The sequence below is a fragment of the Panthera uncia genome, assembly GCF_023721935.1.
Source record: "Panthera uncia isolate 11264 chromosome A3 unlocalized genomic scaffold, Puncia_PCG_1.0 HiC_scaffold_11, whole genome shotgun sequence".
Classification (NCBI taxonomy): Eukaryota; Metazoa; Chordata; class Mammalia; order Carnivora; family Felidae; genus Panthera; species Panthera uncia.
The window spans coordinates 22,758,947-22,775,362 of NW_026057578.1; the positions used below are offsets into that span (position 1 = coordinate 22,758,947).

General features: G+C 44.2%; 1 protein-coding gene across 1 annotated transcript in view; it reads right to left on the reverse strand.

Annotated features, from left to right (window-relative positions):
• Positions 1 to 5,932: 5,932 nt before the first annotated feature.
• CNBD2 (cyclic nucleotide binding domain containing 2) overlaps positions 5,933 to 16,416 on the reverse strand; it is a 50,655-nt gene continuing 40,171 nt past the window's right edge. Inside the window, exons 11-12 of the mRNA XM_049650872.1 lie at positions 12,740 to 12,903; positions 5,933 to 6,280 (exon numbers count right to left, since the gene is read on the reverse strand). Coding sequence (XP_049506829.1) covers positions 5,962 to 6,280; positions 12,740 to 12,903 — 483 coding nt within the window. The 3' untranslated portion in view covers positions 5,933 to 5,961. The remainder of the gene's footprint in view (positions 6,281 to 12,739; positions 12,904 to 16,416) is intronic.

Consider the following 16,416-nt stretch of genomic DNA (forward strand, 5'->3'; position numbering starts at 1 on the left):
AATGAAAAGGCAATCTGTGGAATGAAGAACATATTTGCAAATCATGTATCTGAAAAGGGGTTAATATCTAGAATATATCAGAAACTCTAACAACAAAAAATCAACCCGATTAAAAAATGGACAAAGGGGGGCGCCTGGGTGGCTCAGTCGGTTGAGCGACTGACTTCAGCACAGGTTAATGATCTCACAGTTCGTGAGTTCGAGCCCCGCGTCGGGCTCTGTGCCGACAGCTCAGAGCCTGGAGCCTGCTTCAGATTCTGTGGCTCTCTCTCTCTGCCCCTCCTCCACTCATGCTCTATCTCTCTCGCTGTCAAAAATAAATAAAACATTAAAAATTTAAAAAAAATGGACAAAGGGGGAGCACCTGGGTGGCTCAGTCGGTTGAGCATCCAACTTCAGCTCAGGTCATGATCTCATGGTTCTTGAGATCAAGCCCCACATGAGCTCACTGCTGTCACTGCAGAGCCTGCTTCAGACCCTCTGTCCCCCCATCTCTCTGCCCCTCCCCAGCTTGTGCTCTCTCTCAAAAATAATTTAAAAAAACATTTTTAAAAATGGACAAAGGACTTGAATAGACATTTTTCCAAAGATGTACAAAAGGCACATGAAAAATGCTCAGCTTCATTTATCATTAGGGAAATGCAAATCAAAACCACAATGAGATATCACCTCACAGCCATTAGGATGGCTACTAACAAAAAACAGTAACAAACATTGACGTGCAGAAATTGGAGCCCTTGTGTACTATTGGTGGAACTGTGAAATGGTGCAGCTGCTATGCAAGACAGGATGACAGTGTCTCAAAAAATCAAAACTAGGACCACCACGTGAGTCCAGCAATCCCACTTCTGGGTATATATCCAAGAACATTGAGAGCAAGATCTTAAAGAGCTGTCTGCACACTCATGTTCATAGCTGCGTTATTCACAAAAGTCAAGAGGTGAAAGCAACTCAAATTTCCATGAATAGATGAATGGATAAGTAAAATGTGGAATATGCATGCTATGAATGTTTTTCAGCCTTAAAAGAGAAGGAAATCTTATCACAATATGGATGAGCCTTGAGGACATTGTGCTAAGTGAAATAAGGCAGTTGCAAAATGACAAATACTGTACAATTCCACTCATATGGGGTATATCTAAATAGTCAGATTCAGAGACAGAAAGTAGAATGGTGGGAAGTGGCAAGAGGAATAGTTTAATGGGTATTCAGTTCAAATTTGCAAGATGATATGGATCTGAAGATCTGTTTCACAACAATGTAAATATGCTTAACACTACTGAACTACTCAGCTAAAAACAAGATGGTAAATTTTACTTTTTTTTTTTTACCACAACATACATACATATACAGTATATATGATTTTTGAAATAAAAAGGGAATATGTATCAAAAGTGATTTTACAATAGAGACATCATTTCAATCCAATAATCAAAGTTATCACCAGTAATGGGACACACTGAAATCTCACACCACTTGATAGCATCCGATGAAAAGGAGACAGAGCCACTTCTGTGGTTCCTGCCAAAGATGTATAATCTAGATCTAATCATGAGAAAATATAAAACCAACCCAAATCAGAAGACATTCTATAAAGTAACTGGTCTATATAATCTTCCAAAGTGTCTTAATAATCCATTTTCTTCTTGATTCTGAATTTTCTCTTGGGGGTGGGGAGGTTTTAGAAGCTGAAGGATAGGTAGGGCAAGACAATAGTGTGTGAAGAACACACACCAGACCCCAACAATTTTACAAATGATAGCAGTGAAGCTCCAGAAAGAGGAGGAGCCTGGCTGAAGGCTACACAGCACACGTCCAGATGCACCACTTTTCCACAGCTATGTCCACAGGGCTAAAGCCCACAGCCTCCAGCAGCCATGAAAAACCCTTGTTCTAGCTTTGATGCTGCTTCCCAACCACCTAGAAACTACTCACCCTCATTGTCAGCTCTGAACCAGTGGTTACAAATTCTGCAACTCAGCACCCCTGTGGTTAAGCCCCTTAAATCCCCAAATAAAAAGGCCTCGTGGCAAAACGGCCTCTGGTGGTATCATGGGAGTTGTCAAGTGACCTGTCTCACCCCTGAGACTTTCCACAACTGGAAGGTACAATTTTTCCAGGAGTTGTATAAAAGGAATGAAGAATTTAAAGAATGTTTTTGCTTCCAATCCCAAGATGTGGTCTTAAACACTTCCTATAACAAACTCTGGCAATATCTCCTTGTGTTTATTTTTCAAATGGGTTTTTTTTTCATTTTCCCCCAAACAGTGGAAGCTGTTCATGCTAGGGCTATATTTTTGGCTCAAGTGGCCTGGGTGTGCCTCTCCAAGTATGACTATGCTTATTTACATATGGAAAATCATCCCAGAGGGTGATTATATTCTCTCAGACACAGTTGCAGGGTTGTGTGTACTGAATGGTGAAAACAGGTGGCTCATTTGGTATAGATGAGTAACGATGGTGTGGCAGCACACGCTGCAACTCTGCCTGGAAGGGCACTGGATGCAGAGAGAGTACATGCATTTCCTGGAACAACCACCTGGTAGCTGAGTGAGGTTTGACAAGGCTTGTGCCACTCTAGGCCTCAGGCTCCTCATCTGTCAAATGAGGATAATGCCAGGAAATGCTTTCAGGACAAGCCATAGCCTCTCTAGTGTGCCTCATGCAGTGCCTGGCACACAGCGGGTGCTCAATACCTGGGCCCAGGCCCTTCTACCTGGTGGCAGGTCACTGCGGGTTTCCTGAACCTTGGATCTGGGCCCAGGTGGGCAGTAAGGACCTCTGTGGCACTGAAAGCAGTTTGTTGCTAACACTATACCAAGGGGTGTCATGTTTGCTCCTTTTGCACGAGCTTCTCTCCCAAATCATGATTTGTCCTCCCCTGCCTGATTCTGATCCCTGTTCCATGTTGCAGAGTGTATGTGAGGCAGCCTTAAGAACCACTGCTCATTCTGAAGCTCACGGCCTAGAAGCTAGGAGGCTTTCACACACTTAGAAGCAGCCACAAGCCTCCCCATACTGCCCCCACTCATTCTTCCAAACAGCACCCTCACCCACAGCACATGTTAGTGCTTTTGTTGACCTGCTCTGCTCTCTCCCTCCAACCTGCCCTTACATGTTGACATTAACCATTTCAGAAGAGTGTAGAGTTTGGGCAGGATGTCAACCAGGATGCCCCCCCCCCACACGCACATCACTCAGGATGGCCTTTTGCACTGATTATGAAGACTTAGACTTCCAAAGATTCGGTTTCATATTTCACTCTAAGGGAAAGAGAGTCTCTGGATGGCCAAATTGATCTCGGTCAAAAAGGTGCTAATAACATCTAACATGTATTGATCACTTACTGTGTACCAGGGACTTCACAAGTGTAACCCAAAAATAACTGGAGACCCATTCTCTGCTTGGTTACTGAATTCAAAGAAACAGCAGTACCACATAAAACCATAATTAAGAGCTACGCAAATGTTTACTTGGCTTCTTGAAGAAAATACCAAAGGAGAAACATATTCTCAATGCACAGAAAAGGTCTTTGAAAACCTCTTTAGACATTTCTCATTCTCAAACTCTTCTGTCTGCTAAATGATGGCTTCACAAAAAGCTCTGCTTTTGCTCTGCTCCCCTCAAGATTTCATGAAGCCCAGCCCCCATGTTCTCCCTCCAGCACCCTCACTCCAGGGTTGCCCTTCTAGTCCATTTTCTCACCCGCCACTCCCCTGGAAAACATGTTCTACCTCCTATTCTGCAAGTTTTTTCTCTCACTTCCCAGGAAGCAGGGCCCTGGGGTCTGGGTGAATAAAATCCTATATCTTGCTACACATGTACCACCTCTTTTTTCTTTTTCTTCTTCTTTTTTTTTAACCATTTGTCTAGTTCATGCACCACTTCTTTTAATCCTCAACAGCCATTAAATGGCAGAGCTGGGATCTTAACCCAAGGTCATCAGACTCTGTAGTCAGATGCTTAGCAAGATGGCCGTCACAGAATAAGCACTCAATAATAAGTTTCTCACTCCTTCTCTGGTCATGTCATGTCATGTCTGCTCAAGAACCTTCAAGGGCTGTAGGGATCAGCAAACTATGGCCCGCAGGCCATTTATTTTTATAAATAAAGTTTTATTGGAACACTAAAGAAACTGTATGGCCTAAAAATCTAAAATAGTTATTATTTAGCCCTTTATAGAGCTTGCTGACTCCTAGCCTAGAGAATAAGAGAGGACAGAGACTGCCTCTTAATCTCTTTTGGATCTGCTATATAAACAAAGTATAGTATAGTATAGTATAGTATAGTATAGTATAGTATATATTTGTATAGTATACAACGTATAGTATAACAAAGCAAGTATAAACAAAAGTAAATAAACTTCAAATGAATGAATAAGGTGTCCATACCTACATCTTGGAGCCACAGCCCTAAATGCAAAGACAGCCCTAAATATAGTCAGACACCCCAATTTACCTGGTCCCCAAACAGTGCCACCTCATCCTTGTAGGTCACAGACAGCCTTTTCAGAAATGCTGCAGGCATCACAGTCTCCTTGACCATCTGAAGCTATCAGAGAAGCCAGAGATGATGAGTCCACTACTTCTCTATTCTTTTACATCCACACCCTCTTCTGAAAGAAAAATTCCATACCCCTTCTTTGCTATGCAACATGAGAACTTTTCTTTTAAATACAACAAACAAAATTATAATGTTGAATATGCTTTTCAAACTATACTCACCTCTTGTGAAAATCATTGATCTTGTCCAACTCGCTCACTTTGCCACTGGGGAAACAGGTGCAGGTGAAGGACTCAAGGTGCTCAAAGGGGTCCAGTGACATAGAAACAGAGCTAGGCTCTGTTCTCAGGTGTTCTTCCTAACCTGCTCCTTGCCACGTGGAGTAGGTGAGTGTGTGGGGTGGGGAGGGATGGGTGGAAGAGGGTTCCTGTCTCTCCCTGTGGCCCCAGGTCAGGCTCATGTGCTGCCGTGACCTCTACCAGGCCCCCAGTGCTCTCACAGCTAAACTATGGAGCTTCCCAAGGGAGAGGGGTGATTTGACCCAGTGTTACCAACAAAGAGAGCCGGCCCAGGTCACTAACAGGTAGCCACAGGTTTGGGACCCCTCAGAGGGGCCAAGGAGCCCTCTGTAAGTCCGACCTACCACCTTCTTATCTCTGGCTGCCTCTTCTCTCTCAGGCTGCTGGCTCCCCATCCTCAACACCCAGAATGCCTGCTCTTGTCATGCTGCCCATCTGTGTCTCTCGCTCCTTATACCTCCCACCCCCACCCCACCCCCAGTCACGCCTCCTCCAGTCTCTGGCAACGCCCTGTCAGAGGGGCTTGATGAGCACTGGCAAACCAGCAGCTTGTAGGTCCAACACAGCCCACGTACGTGTTTTGTTTGCCTAACATGGTATTTCAAAAACAATTTGAATTAGTTGCTCACATTTAAAAACCAGTAGGAATCATCTAAAATATTGGGTTTCTTGGTTCTCTTAAAAAATCTAAGGACTGTCAGTCAGGGGCCTGCATTATTTCCTGGCATGGCATCAATTGAGGAGAGGGAGCAGCTGTTCCATCTGGATGGGGAATGTGCACACCAGTCCCCACCATTGCCTGTTGCCTGCCCAGTCCTTCTGCTGCGCTCCTTTAGATGACCTGTGTGGCCTCTGCAAGGCATTTGAGTTTGCAAATGGTCTGGTCTTGCTCACTTTGATCTGAGCCCCTCGGTGCCTCCCGTCCATCTCACCCAGTAAGACCCTCCCACCCTGAGACCATCCCCAGTGCTTACCCCATCCACACCCAGCCTCCTGACCATCCACTAAGCCCCAAAAGTGTCAAGGGAGACAGTGCCTGAGCTGCTGCCCCCACACATCTCTCTGGACCCACAGCCCCCAGGAGCCCCCCACTCTAAGCCCCACAAGCCCCGTGGTGGTCACTCAGGAAACATGGTGACCAACCCATCTTTTATTGGGTCTAAACAAGGACTCCTGCATTCTTATACTGAGGCAGGAGTTCTTGGATTTTGTACCGGGGGGCTGTGATGGCTTGGACAATCCTCAATGGGGGGAGGTATTTCTGGGGTGCCATAAAAATGGGATAACAAGGTTTAGTCTCCTTGTCGAGGCTACACAAATCCAGCACCAAACTCTTGGGGTTGTAGATCCCTTTCTTCTTGGGCCGGATTGGAATGAATGGTGGACGCTGGCGAGGCTTCAGCAGCAGCCGCATCAGGTCCTTCCGAAAGATATTCCAGCTGTTCTCCTGGAGGAACTTCTGGCACATATCTTCATCACTGAAGGTAAGACACAGATGCTGACATTCCCACACCTGCTCCTCCTGTCCCCCCTGCCCCTCCAGCCTTGCCTCCTGCCATTCTTTCAATTCCTAAACACAGTGTGCTCCATCCCACCTGTGTGCCTCTTCCAGACTCCTCTCTGCCTTCTCTACCTTTCCACACTTTCTTCCCCTAGACCTGCACTGTCCCGTGCAGTGGCCATGAGCCACATGTGGCTACTAAGTATGTGATATGTGGCCAATCTGAATGAGGGATGTGTTGTGAGTGTAAACTACACACCAGATTTCAAAGACTTAGAACAAAAACAAATGTAGAGAATCTCATTAAAAATGTTTATGTTGATTACGTGTTGAAATGGTAATATTTGAGATACACTGAATTCAATAAAATATATCTTAAAAGTTAATTACACTTCTTATAAAGTGGCTACTAAAAATTTAAATTATATAGGTAACCATTTTCCATCAAAGAAATGTAAATCAAAGCCACAATGAGATACCACTTATGCCCACTAGGATGGCTATAATTTAAAAAACAAAACAAACAAACAAACAAACAAAAACTGGACAGGGGTGCCTGGGTGGCCCAGTCAGTTAAGCATCCAACTCTTGATTTTGGCTCTTGTCACGATCTCTCAGTTCATGAGATGGAGCCCCACACTGGTCTCTGCACTGACAGTGTGGAGCCTGCTTGGGATTGTCTCTCTCTCCCTCTCTCTCAGTCCCTCTCCTGCTCTTGCATGCATGCATACACATGCATATATACTCTATCTCTCTCTCAAAATAAATAAAGTTAAAAAATAGATAAAAATGTGTAATAAGGTAGAGATATCAAAACAAGGGTTCTGGTACATTGCTGATGGGAAGGTAAACTGGTGCAGCCACTTTGGATAAGAGTCTGGCAGTTCCTCAAAGGTTAAACAGAGTTAACTTACCCAGCAATTTCACTTCTGGTATAAACCCAAGAAAAATGAAAACCTTTGTCCATGTAAAACCTTGCACAAGAATGTTCACAGCAGCATTATTCATCATGGCCAAAAAGTGGAAACAACCCAACATCCATCCACTGAGGAGTGGATAAAGTGTGATAGGTACATGCTATGGAATATTATTTGACAACAAAAAGGAATGATAATTAACAGTATATGCTACAACATGGATGAAACCTGAAAACATAATGCTACGAAGCTAGTTACAAAAGACCATACATTGAACGATCCCATTTACACAAAATGTCCTGAACAGGCAAATCTATAGAGACAGAAAGTAGGTTGGTAGCTGCCTTGGACTGGTCTTGGTGCCCTGGCTCTACTCCATCCCCTTCCCTCATAGCATGGGAGGCGGAAAAGAGTGGGGGAAGGGGAGTGGGCTCAGCACTCATTGGTTTATTTCCTTCTGAGACCACAGCAAGGCAAAGGCATGTTCTATTTCTGTTGACTTGCCTACACTCTCACCTAGGAAGCAAGCCCAATAAGTCACTAACAAATTAGAACATTCTTCCAGCTACATTTTATTGACCAGAAGAGAGTCAACTTTGATCCATAGACACCAACTCAATAAAAAACCCAGAGGTCAGAATGGGCTACTAGCTAGGTCTGCTGGTCTCAGTGGTGTGCCAAAGTCAGCCCCTCTCAGCTCAGAGTGCTAATGACATACATCTCTCCTCAAGCCCATGTTCAGTGACACAGGGTTAGGAGCTCAAAATTGGCCATAGTGGGAGTATACACACCACAGAAATCAGTAAACACTTCAAATCAGGCTTACTTCCCACCCACCTCCCAGAGAGTCAGTTGTTAAACATTCACCAGCACAGCACTGGATAGTCTCCACTTAAAAAGTTCCACTAACTCCTGATTTCTTCCATAATAAAAACAACAATGTCCAACTCTGACTTAGCACGTCTCACAGGCCAAGCACTTTACTCGCTAACTCGTGTAATCCTCACAACCACCACATTTCAGAAACATGGAAACTGGGGTTCAAAGATGCTACAGGACTCACCAAAACCTATGAGGGCAAGCATGTGATTATAGATTCTTAGGGGGAGGGGTCTCTTTTTTTGCGGGGTGGGGGGGACCCAGAGTCCAAGTTAAGACAGACAAGATTCCTTGATGCTGATGGGTCATGTTGATTTCTAGTTTAGTTTTTCACAAAACAGGGTAGCTCTTCTAAAAGCCTCAGCTTTGTGCAGGGGATTTAGTTTCATGTGTCCCTGCAGGTGTAAAATTCCAGCCCCTGATGCCCTTAACCCCGAGTCCAGCCCACTCCCGCCGGGCAATCCCACACTAGATCACACACTCTGTGCTGTGGCTTTTAGGCTCTACTTCCTTTTGGCCCTTGGAGATTTCCCTTCTGTCTTGGGAACTCAGCTATATACTCATTACATTCCCCACAGCCCTCCCTACGCCTTGCAGGGGGAGATGTGTCAGGTTATCTAGCCTGTGGCATTCACAGGACAGGTATCCCACGGGCACTGACTGTCATCTTCAGGATGTCACGTCCCCTTTCCGGGGCTTCACAGTCCTCAGTTACAACATGGAGGATTTGAGCTAGATAATGGATATGTTTTCTGCCTGCTTCAGCAGTCTAGAAACCAGGAGTTCAAACACTGAATGAATAAGCCAGAATTCCGTCTGTCAGCATTGCAGATCACTGCAGCGGAGTGCTGACTGGACAGCACAGATGCTGAGTGCTCAAACATCTGCCACCCTCTCAAGTCCACGGAAACCTTTTCTGAATTTCAATTCTATAGGCATTAACTGATACCCATCATATGCCAGGCATCACTTGAGGATCTAGTTCTCCTTAAATCCTTTTTTTTGAGTAGGTGGCTCTAACTATTGGTTGTACACAGGAATTGGAGAATTGTGGCATCTTTGAACTGCAAGGGACAACCAGTGCTTCTCAACTTGTTTTTCGCACAAAACTGCCCCAATTTGGGCCATATCTACATATCACCTGTTCTTTAATTTATTAATAACTTTTCTTAAATCTGCCATGTTTCTTTTACTTAAATATTTACTTTGGCCTTATTCTCAGCAACAAGATCTGTCAAACCATGAGTTTAGTGAACTAGTCATGTTGTTTTTCTTTTTCTTTTTAAAAAATTTTTGTTTATTTATTTATTTTGAGAGAGACACAGTACAAGTTGGGGAGGGGCAGACAGAGAGGGACCCAGAGAATCCCAAGCAAGCTCCATACCATCAGTAAGGAGCCCGACATGGAGCTTGAACCCATGAAATTGCGAGGTCATGACCTGAGCCGAAATCAAGAGTTGGACACCCAACCAGCTGAGCCACCCAGGTGACCCATCATGTTGTTTTTCTAATTCATACTAGAATAAGTACATAGCTGTGAAAGCTAAAAATGTCAATTAGTATACCAGCTAAAATCGTCTTGTAAATCTTCTGTGCATACGTTCCATACTTGGGAAGAGACACTGGTCTAGTCTCATTTTCTTGTTTTGCAGAATGAAGTCTGACTCTGAGGAGAGGAGAAATGACCTATCCAAAGTCATACAGATCCCACATCGAATTCTTTCACATGCTTATTGGACATGGCTGCAGTAACTCTACAGATCTGCTTGCCTTCACACCTCCTTTTTCCTTACCACTAGGAACCACCTGCTTCCACACCTGTCAGCAAAACCATGTCTGACCGCAAGAAAAGAGAAAAGGGGGAGGATGCGAAATTGCATAATCGGTATAATCTCCATTATGAAACTTTGTGCACCTGAATGATAAATGCATATTTGGCACATATCCATGTAGCAAAAAAAAAAAAAATACATACAGTAAAAGGAAATACACAAAATGCTAACATGGGGTTGTTGGAGGAATGCAAATGGTTCTAGTTTTCACTTTTTAAAACACTCAGCATTTTCCAGTTTTCTGCAGTGAGAATGCTTTATTCATACACTCATTCATTCATTCATTCATTCATTTATTGTATACCTACCCTGTACTGGGTATTGCATAGGTAGAAGTCAGACATGAAGGGCAGGGAAAGCCCAGTCCACGCCTTCATGAAGCAATTAATCAAGTGATGGGGAAAGAACTGTACAAACTACCCAGCTCTAAACAGTTATAGTTCAATACAATGGTCAATGGCAGAGCCCTGTAGAGAGTATCAGGAAGGGGTATTTACGCCAACCTGGGTTAGTCAGGGAAGCCTTCCTGGAGGAGATGAATCTTAAAGAATGAGCAGGAATTTATCAGAAAAAAAAAAAAAAAAAAAGAGTGGCAAGACTAGGGGATGGCATTTCAGGCAGAAGGGGCAGCATTGGCAAAGTCAAATATATACAGGGTCCAGGAGGCAATCTACCTGAGCTGCCAGAGTGGGTTACAGGTGGCCAGAAGTGCTGCAGGGGAGGTGAAGGGTCACACCATGAAGGGTCACATACCCGGCACTGAGTCTGCATTTTATCCATAAGCAGTGAGATGCCACTGAAAGGTCTTAAGGAGTTTAACATGGCCAGATTTGGGTTTTCGCAAGAGCACAGTATGCAGAAAGGATGTAGTGGGGAGGAGGTGGAAGGAGGGGGCCCAGTGGTAAGACCAGGAGTCTAAGCTGGGGGCCCCAAAGTGGGGATACAGAGCATGTCACCCAGGGAGGTGAACAAGATCCACTGGGTTGTGTGAAAAAAATAGTAGGACCTCATTCATATTTACTTTTGTCTTATTTCTTAAAGATCTATTTCGGTATGTCAATAATGTATATATTAGTACAGCAATATATGTATATAACAATAATAATTAATTAATACATGTTATTCATATTCACATATATGTTCTAGGGGGTATATACTCAAACACTTTTTAGTAATAACAGTGTGAGATCAAAATAGTTTTGCAGGGCGCCTGGGTGGCTTGGTCAGTTAAGTGTCCGACTTCGGCTCAGGTCATGATCTCACGGTCCGTGAATTTGAGCCCCGCGTCGGGCTCTGTGCTGACAGCTCAGAGCCTGGAGCCTGTTTCAGATTCTGTGTCTCCCTCTCTCTCTGCCCCTCCCCTGTTCATGCTCTGTCTCTCTCTGTCTCAAAAATAAATAAACGTTAAAAAAAAAAATTCAAAATAGTTTTGCAACTACTGGTCCAGTTAATTTTTACATAAAAAAATAAAGGTTTTTTTTCGTGTTATATAAGTGTTCACTCTGGAAAATTTGAAAACAAGGGAAAAGTAAAAAATAAATCTTTTTATCAAATCTTTCAAGATAGATATTAATTTTTTTAATTTTAAAAGTAATATATCATCATTACCAAACATTTGGAGAATAAAGAGAAAAACCTCACTTGGAATGCCAGTATCCTGACAACAACTTTTAAAAAATATTTCTTTTCTTCCCTCATTATAAAAGCAATGCATATGCATTGCAAAAACAAATATGAGAAGAATATGTAACAATAACTAGGAAGTACCTTTTAGTCTCACCTTCCAGACAGAATGACTCTTACAAATGTGGCAATATTACAGAGGTTACCATTTTTGCTATTTCCTTCTAGATTTTTCTCTTGTGTTTTACAAAGACATAGCCATAGTATATATACAAGTTTGCACCTTGTCCTTTTCATGTATCATTATATCATCTATTTACCTTCCTGCAACAGAGCCATTAAATTTACAAATAAAAACATTTTTTTAAAGTTTATTTATTTTTGAGAGAGCACAAGGCGGGGAGGGGCAGAGAGAGGGGGACTGAGGATCCAAAGTGGGTTCTGGGCTGACAGCAGTGAGCCCAATGTAGGGCTTGAACCCACGAATCACAAGATCATGACCTGAGCCGAAGTTAGATGCTCAACTGACTGAGCCACCCAGGCAACCTAAACTTACATTTAAAAAAAAATTTCTAAGCATTTATTTATTTTTGAGAGACAGAGAGAGACAGAGCATGAGCAGGGAAGGGTCAGAGAGAGAGGGAAACACAGAATCTGAAGCAGGCTCCAGGCTCCCAGCTGTCAGCACAGAGCCCAACGCAAGGCTCGAATCCACAAACCATGAGATCATGACCTGAGCTGAAGTCTGACACTAAATTGACTGAGCCACTTAGGTGCCCCTAAACTTAACAATTTTTTCAATAAAATGGTTATGCTCTATAAAAGAAATGCACCACAATTTCTAAACTATCCCCATAGTATGACATGTGTGGTGGTGGTAGTGGTTTTTCTATTATGAATATGGCTGCCATAAACATGTTAGCACAGGTAGCTTTTCACATAATTTAATTATATGAAGATAAATTCACAGGTAGACCTTTACTTCAAAGGGTATGGTCCTGGAAACATAATGCTAAAATTATTATCAAAAGGATTGAGACAATTTAGGGGGTACTAATAACCACCAGTCTCGTTCCCCCCTTTTCAGCACTAGATATTAGCACTTTTTTCTTACTTTTACTCAAATAATAGGCAAAAACTTGTTTATTCAATCTAATGGGATGTATGCACATTTCCAGCACTGACCTGGGGTACTTGATCTGGAATCTGTACAACTTCTCTTTTACCTCGCTGTCAATCAGTTCCCAAAATTTTTCTCTCCTTATCCGTATCACCTCGGCTCCCAGGCTCACAAGGACCAGGGGCCGCATGTCACGCTGGTTCTCCGGCAGGAGGATCTGGTGAAGGCCCTAGAGAACAGAAGTCCCAGAAAGCTCAACCTCAGAGACCGTCCACTTCTACCAGCAGATTTTCTAGATGGGAAAAACGAGGCCCCACAAAGCAGACGAATCCATCTGGGGACCATTCTGCAAGTGACAGGGAAAGTCCAGGGTTCCTTTTGCTACATGACATCAAAGTCCGCTGGCTGATCAGGTTAGAAGAGTCTGTAGGCGCTTTGTCAGTGTCCTACCTCCATGCAGTCTTTCTAAGAATCACACTCAGGCAGTCCCTCTTCAGGGCATAGCATTTCACAAGGTTTCCCCAATGTCCAATCTCAACTCTTGTGTCAAGTGAAGGCATTTTCTCTTCCTTGGGACAATGACAGAATTCAAACAGCAAGTCTTCCCCTTCTAAATCTTCCCTTTTGCAGCCACCACACCCTCCCCTGTCTTTTCTGCAGGCCTCCGTGTGTGGTAGCTCATATGAAACTCTCACAATCACCCCATGAGGTGGGTCCTATTGTTATCCTCATTTTATAGAGGATGCTGTGAGGTTAAGAAACATGTCCAACATCCCACAGCATGGAGGCAATAAAGCTAGGATTGGAACTCAAGGGGTCCGTCTTCAGAGTCCATGCTTCTAACCACTATACTCTGAGGAAACTGAGGCACAAAGAGGCTAAGTAACTTGCCCAAGGACAGAAAGACATGGAGGCAGGATTTGAACCCAGTGATCTGTTCAGGGACCTACTGAAGGCAGCATTGTCAGCGAGTACTCTCATCCACCCTCAACCCATCCCACACACACCAGCCAGTTAGGTTTCTTTTCTGCCTACACCTTTCAAATATCTTCCCAGGGCACCCAGGATAAAGTAAAACTCCTCATTGTCACCCCCAAGACCTGGCCTATCTCACCCTTGCCCCGCTCTCCAGCTTGGCCTCATGCCACCCTGCCTAGTTTACTCTGTTCCAGCTGTGCTGCCCTCCCTTCTGGTCCCCTTGAGACACCAAACTCCTTCTGGCCTCAGTCTTTGAGCTTACTATTCTCATTCTGGAACATTCTTACCCCAGGCTGTCTACAGTTTGTCCTTTTCACCATTCAGGTCTCAGCTTACACATCACTTCCTCAGAGTGGACTTCCTTAATCGCTCCATTTAAGAAACCCACCCACCCCCCCGCCAGCCCAACTTTCTATTCCATTCCTAGCAGCAATTTACAACATTTTATGTTTGCTAATTTATCTGTTTATTGTCTGTCCCCAGACTAGATCATGAGCCCCATGAGGGCAGGAAGGATGTCAGTTTACTTGCCCACACCAGCACTTTGGGCCATGGTTAGTGTATGGTAGATGCTTAAGAACTATCTGCTGAATTAATGCTCAAATGGGGTCACAGAACATTTCAGTTAGCAGCTCACCCAGGTGAGTTTCCTCATTTTCTGATGAGGACACACATTCAGAGAGGTAAAGTGATTTGCTCAAGCTGGCTAATTAGAAGCAAAATGAAGATAAGGACCCCCTGCCCTTCACCCCAATCTGGCATATCCTTTCTGCCCAATCTGAGGCCTCAGTCTGTCTGTTCTGGAGAGTCTGGCTCCCCTACACCTCTTGGCTCAAAACAGAGCAGGCCCCAACTTCCACTGTTTCCAGGACTGAACCAGCTTTATATTCCTGCTTCCCAGCTTAGACAAACGTGATCTCCTAGGTGAATACACAGGCACAGCTATCACTATTCATTCTCCTACAAATGAAGCCAGGACCTTGAAAGCAGGGAGAACAGAGTCTTACCGAAGACACATCAGGCATTTTCACCACAAAAGTCATGTAACACATATGTGGGGAGGCTTCTATGTGCTGAGCCCTGTGTTGGGTCTTTGCTCGGAGTCCCACCCAAAGCCTTCTAGGACTTCCAAGACAATCAAAGCCAAGGTCCCTATTACAGGATTGCAGGCCCTTGACAACACAGACCGTGCCCTTCTTGTTCCATCTTACATAGCCTCCACTGCTGTCACCATCTACCCAACCGGGCACCCCCTTTCTGCCCTTTGGTGCCTCCATTAGGCTCAGGGTGACCAGCACCCCCAGCTGCTCTGCCTGGAGATATGCAAGGCTGCACTCACAGGCCAGGTGCTGGCCTCAGGAGCCCAGTGTTCAGTCCTCAGTGCCTTATTCAGAAACGTGAATGCACCGCAGTGTAGTAAACCACAAGAGGGCTGGAAACCACATCACATGAAAACTGTCTGAAGGGATGGAGGATGTTTTGACTGAATAGGAAAATAATTAATGGGGCATTGGTACTGTGCCTGGCTCCAGAAATGTTGAATGAAAAACAAAATGGCATTCTTTAAATATCTAAGGGTACATCATGTGGCAAGGAAGCTGATTTCTTCTGTTTGTTCTTGGGGTTGCGGGGGGTGGGGAAAGGTTGGGGGAGGAGCTAGTTAAAAATTGCACAAGGCAGAGTTTTGCAGAACAAAAGGAGGAGCTTGGAAATATTCCATCAGCCTTGAGGGAGGGCCATGTTAGGGACTAGGCTCCCACCCAGCAGTGGCTGGCCTTCCTGCATCCAAAGACTCACAGTCCAGTGGGCAGGAGCATTAAGGCCTACTACAACATGGGGTGACAAGGGCATGAAGAGGACCCTGGAGATACTGTTAACTGAGGAACAGCAGTAAGGGCATGTCGAGAGAGCAGCTCTCTAGACTATGATGACCACACACAGGATGATGACCACACATGGGGCTTCAGAAGACAGCCCCTCCCCCAGCACACGGAGGCCCATTACTACTCACCAGAAAGCCCTTGTGCCCTCTCTTGGCTGTTCACCTGCTGCCCAGCTCCCACAATGATTAACTCGTGGCCAAACGTGTTTCATCCATATGCTCCCCACTCCCTCAACTATTGGATAGTTATATTTTTAATAGACTTTATTTTTTAGAACAATTTAGATTTAGAAGAATTGAGAAGATAGTACAGAGTTCCCATATACCCTCTACCCAGTTTCCTCTATTATTAATGTCTTACATTAGTAAAATACCTTTGTTATGGTTAATGAACCAATATCGCTGCATTATTATTAACTCAGGTCAAGGAGTTATTTGGATTTCATTTTTTTACCCAATCCTTTTCCTGTTCCAGGATCCTATGCAAGACACATGCTCCATTTATTCTCTTCTCCTTAGGTTCCTCTTGGCTGGGGCAGTTTCTCAGACTTATCTGATTTATGATGACCTCGACAGCTATTGAGGAGTACCGGTCAAGTATTTTGTATGATACCCAGCTTTTTGAATTTGTCTGATTAGTTCCCATTATTAGATGGGGATTGCGGCTTGTTGGGAAGAGGACCATGGACATAAAGTGCCATCCTCATCACATCACATTCCCGTTTCATCATATTAAGGGACATACTATCAACACAATTTAACTGTGGAGGTTGGCTAAGGTTGTATTTCTCAGGTTCCTCCACTGTAAAGTTACTCTTCCCCCTCTCCCTTTCCATACTGTACTCCTTAGAAGGAAGTCTCTATGTGCAGCCCACACCCAAG